General features: G+C 61.9%; 2 protein-coding genes across 2 annotated transcripts in view; both read right to left on the bottom strand.

Moving 5' to 3' along the window:
• LOC104495468 (gap junction alpha-3 protein-like) overlaps nucleotides 1-777 on the bottom strand; it is a 2,178-nt gene extending 1,401 nt beyond the window's left edge. Inside the window, exon 1 of the mRNA XM_010138438.1 lies at nucleotides 6-777. Coding sequence (XP_010136740.1) covers nucleotides 6-777 — 772 coding nt within the window. The remainder of the gene's footprint in view (nucleotides 1-5) is intronic.
• An 803-nt stretch (nucleotides 778-1,580) lies between these two features.
• Nucleotides 1,581-3,386, bottom strand: GJB1 (gap junction protein, beta 1, 32kDa). Its single transcript, XM_010138435.1, has 2 exons — nucleotides 3,267-3,386; nucleotides 1,581-2,570 (listed from the first exon to the last, which is right to left on the bottom strand). Exon 2 carries the CDS (start codon nucleotides 2,556-2,558, stop codon nucleotides 1,719-1,721), a length of 840 nt encoding a protein of 279 aa, XP_010136737.1. The 5' UTR covers nucleotides 2,559-2,570; nucleotides 3,267-3,386; the 3' UTR covers nucleotides 1,581-1,718.
• Nucleotides 3,387-4,194: the final 808 nt, after the last annotated feature.

The raw sequence follows: 4,194 nt of genomic DNA, 5'->3' as shown, positions 1-4,194 counted from the left end.
TGCACTTCGGGGCGGGGTGACACGGATGCTGCGGTTGCCCACAGGGCCACCAGGCCTGGCCGAGATGCGAGACCCAGGGCCTGGCCCCTGCTGGCACTTGGTGAGACCCAGGTGGTAGATCTCTACCAGGTTGAGCAGCAGGGACACGCAGGCCACCCCCAGCATGAAGAGTATGAAGATGGTCTTCTCAGTGGGCCGCGAGATGTAGCAGTTGACGGTGTTGGGGCAGGGCCAGCGGCTGCAGGTGTAGAGGGGCTTCAGCTGGAACCCATATAAGGCATACTGACCCACAATGAAGCCCACTTCCAAGAGGGCCTTGAAGACAACATTGCAGACATATGTCCTCAGGATGGCTCCCCGCATGCAGACCTGTCCCCGCATGTCGCCAGCAGGAAGGTGGGGCTGCGGGGGACGCTGATGCCTGGCCCTGCTGCCAGCCCATGCTGCTGCTTGCTGCTGTGCTTTCTCCTCAAGGTGCACAAGGTGCAGGATGTGGCCCAGGTACACAAGGCTGGGAGTAGAGACGAAGATGATCTGCAGGACCCAGAAGCGAAGGTGGGAGATGGGGAAGGTACTGTCATAGCAGGCATTCTGGCAGCCGGGCTGCTGTGTGTCGCAGGAAAAGCCAGACAACTCATCGCCCCAGACCCGCTCAGCAGCCGCCCCCAGCACCAGGATGCGGAAGACGAAGAGGACGGTGAGCCAGACCTTCCCCACCACCGTGGAGTGCTCCTGGGTGCTCTCCAGCAGCCGCCCCAGCAGGCTCCAGTCCCCCATGGCACACTCCACAGTGCCCTGCAAGACAGCCACCTTCCAGACACGGCCAACCCACAAACTGCCAAACCACCACACCATCCCCCAACCATGAGGGCATGCAGGGACCCAACCCAGGGCTGTCTCTGCAGTGTGCCCACCCTGCATCCCGTGGGACCCCCTAACCTGTCACAAGGAGGGCAGTGGGAGCAAAGAACTCCAGCAGAAAGCAGCCCCGCTGTGCTGGGATCACCGTGGGGGACAGCACGGTGGCGGTCTGTCATGAGGATCCCTCACCGTTGGTGCTGTGTGGGGCAGAGCCTGGTGCTCCCACGCTGTCGGCTCCCCTCAGTGGGGCAGTGCAGGATGCTGCGAGGCCCCTTCCTGGCTGGTCCCTGGCTCCTCAGCAGGGTGTGGACAGGTCCGCCCAGTTATGTCCACCCAGCTGCGGGTGCAGGGCTATTGGGACACGAGCAGGCTGTGTGCCCCATTGGCTTTCATTGTGACTGGCACATGGAACAGCCACTGGGGAAGCTTTTTTCCTCTATTTTTGGTCTTGGCACCTTTCTAAATATATTTGGGGCTGCAGGGGCTTGTGCTGAGGGAGTGCAAGTCCTTGGACAGCGCTCAATGCCACCCAGGGGTCACTGCTCCCCCATGCCGGCTGCCAGAGCACCGTGGTCATAGCCCCAGCCCAGCCTGGGCACTGCAACTCCCACAGCCCCTGGTGGCACCCACCTGGACTAGGGTACAGGGGTGGGCACCCCACACAGGCTCCCCAACCCCTGGCACATCACAGCTGGAGCAGAAAGGAGGGAGGCAATGCCTGAGAACGGAGATTTAATTGCCAAAGATGCCTTCCTGGCTGGCTGGGAGGACCGGAGCAGCAGCTGAGGGATGCTGTCCATGGGACAGGGACAGCACGGGGCTGCGGGGCAGGGGCAAGGGCTTGGCCCCTTGTGGCACTAGCAGGCAGAGCAGCGGTCGCCCTTCTCCTGCAGCCCAGGGTTGCGGCGCAGCATGTCCTTGAGGGAGCTATCTTGCTCCGTCAGCAGCTGGTTGATTTCGTTCTGCTTGTACTCAGAGGAGAGCTTGTGCCCATAAAAGGAGCCTTTCCCCGACGGGGGGTTGGAGTTGTGCTGGCCTCGGCGGGCACAGGCACGCACCACAAGGTAGACCAGCTCTGCCATGTTGAGGACGATGCAGATGCTGGAGGTGACCAGCATGAATACGGTGAAGATGGTCTTCTCGGTGGGCCGGGAGATGAAGCAGTCGACGGTGTTGGGGCAGGGGTAAGCCTCGCACTTGACCAGCCGCACCATCTGGTAGCCTGGGTAGAGCATGTAGAAGATGTACATGAACACAGCCTCGAAGAGCAGCCTGAAGACCACGCTGCAGACGTACGTCCACCACAGTGAACCTGATATGCGCATCTTGTGCTTCTTCACCTCCTCCATGTGTTTGGCGTCTGCATGCCCTGTCAGCACCAGCAGCTTCTTCTCCTGGTGCTGCTGGTAAGCCACATGCATGGCTACAAGGAGGGCTGGCGTGGTGACAAGGATGAGCTGCAGGGCCCACAGACGGATGTGAGAGATGGGGAAGAAGTGGTCATAGCAGACGCTGTTGCAGCCAGGCTGCTGGGTGTTGCAGGTAAAGGCAGATTTCTCATCCCCCCATACGCTCTCAGCTGCCACCACCAGCACCATGATTCGGAAGATGAAGATGACGGAGAGCCAAATGCGCCCAATGGAGGTGGAGTGGCGGTTCACTCCACTCAGCACCGTGTAGAGGCCAGCCCAGTTCATCGTTCCTCAAGTCTGCAGGAGCAAGCAGCGAGAGACTCCTAAGATTGGGAAGGGCCCCCAGCTGAGAGCCACCACACGCTAGCCCTGGTGGCAGCAGCTCCAGGGGGGACCTGGGAGTGTTAGCTGCTGCAGCCCTGGTGGGAGGACGGCAGGATGAACGAATGGCAGGACAGCCACACCACTGCCACTGCTGGCACAAGTCAGGCAGCATTTTCACTGGAGCAGACAGGAGATCGGTTGGTCCTGCAGTGCCACTGCTCCTGCCCTATCACCCCACACTGGCACAGGGATCCTGACCCACGGCTGCTGCAGAGGGTGGGGATGAAGCTCCCTCACCTCCACAGGGCCCCCCAACCTGCCCCCAGCACTGAGCTCTCTGCCTAGGGCTGGACCCAAGCCAGACCAAAGGAACTCCATGGGCTCCTCTGCACCGACACTTCCCTGCCTTGTCCCCTCAATCCCTGCGGGAGCCCCAAGCTGCGGCACACAACCCCCACCCCATGCAGCCATGCATTACCACCCTCCTAGAGCTGTTCCTGCCTGGGGGGCATGGGGTGACCCTTCACCCCAAACACAGACCCCTGCCCACCAGGGCCACCCGCTGTCACTGAGCAGCCCCGGAAGCTGCATCCCACCTCAAACGTGATCCTGGGGGTTGGGATCTACCCTCCAGCCATGCCCAGTGTGGAGGGTCCTGGCGGCGCGTACCTGCCGGTGAGGAAAGGTCCTTGCGAGCTGCCCCCAATGGCCCCTTTAAGGTCTCATGTCTCCCACAGGAGAGCTCTGCTCCGCCTGCCCTTGTCTCTATCGGCCACTGCCCTGCACTGGCAGTCATATGCTGCCTTATAAACTATTTACATACAATGGGGCCTTTATCAGGCCCTGAACAACACACTTTAGCATTCAGATCCAACGCCCTGACTTCCGCCCACCCCAGCCAAACAAAGTGCCTGTGTGCTGCATTCCCACTGCCTGGCCCGACACGCCGCTCCCACCTTGCCCCACACCAACCATGGTTACCCCTCCCCGCAGTCTGCTGGCCACGGGGAGCTTGTTGCTCTGCCCAGCGGGACCCGCGCCGTGGGCATCACCAGGCTGGACTGCCACCCAGGGTGCCTGGAGAGCCCTTCCCCAGGATGCATGGCAGAGCCTAGCTGTGTGCCCATCCCACATGGATGGCACGGGACAATGCTGGGACCAGAGCTGAGGTTTGGCTGTTCCTCAGCGTGGCACCGGGACGGCCACCGAGTGTGCCCGGAGAGCCCTTCCCCAGGATGCAGGGCGGAGCCTAGCTGTGTGCCCATCCCACATGGATGGCACGGGACAATGCTGGGACCAGAGCTGAGGTTTGGCTGTTCCTCAGCGTGGCACCGAGCAGACCGTGGGGACCAGTGGAGCTGACTGTGCTGCGTACATCTCCCATGGGTACTGCCATGCCCTCGAGGCTCTGGTGCCAGCAGTGACGGTTGCAAGGGTGCTGGAGCTGCCCTGCACGTGCCCCCCATCCCACTGGGGACATGGGAAAAAGTCCACCAGCGCGGCGCTGGCTGTGTGCTAATGGGGGCTGCACTCAGTGCTGAGAGCCAGGCGCTGTAGGAGCTGTGCTCCTCTCCTGGGGCAGGGGCCACTGGTGCCG

The sequence above is a fragment of the Buceros rhinoceros genome, unplaced genomic scaffold, assembly GCF_000710305.1.
Source record: "Buceros rhinoceros silvestris isolate BGI_N320 unplaced genomic scaffold, ASM71030v1 scaffold12646, whole genome shotgun sequence".
In the NCBI taxonomy this organism is placed as follows: Eukaryota; Metazoa; Chordata; class Aves; order Bucerotiformes; family Bucerotidae; genus Buceros; species Buceros rhinoceros.
Note: the sequence above shows the minus strand (reverse complement) of the source record. Positions and strands in the feature narration are given on the sequence as shown.

Coding starts and splice junctions, on each gene's coding strand:
- GJB1 (XM_010138435.1), bottom strand. CDS start 2,558: ATGAACTGGGCTGGCCTCTACACGGTGCTGAGTGGAGTGAACCGCCAC.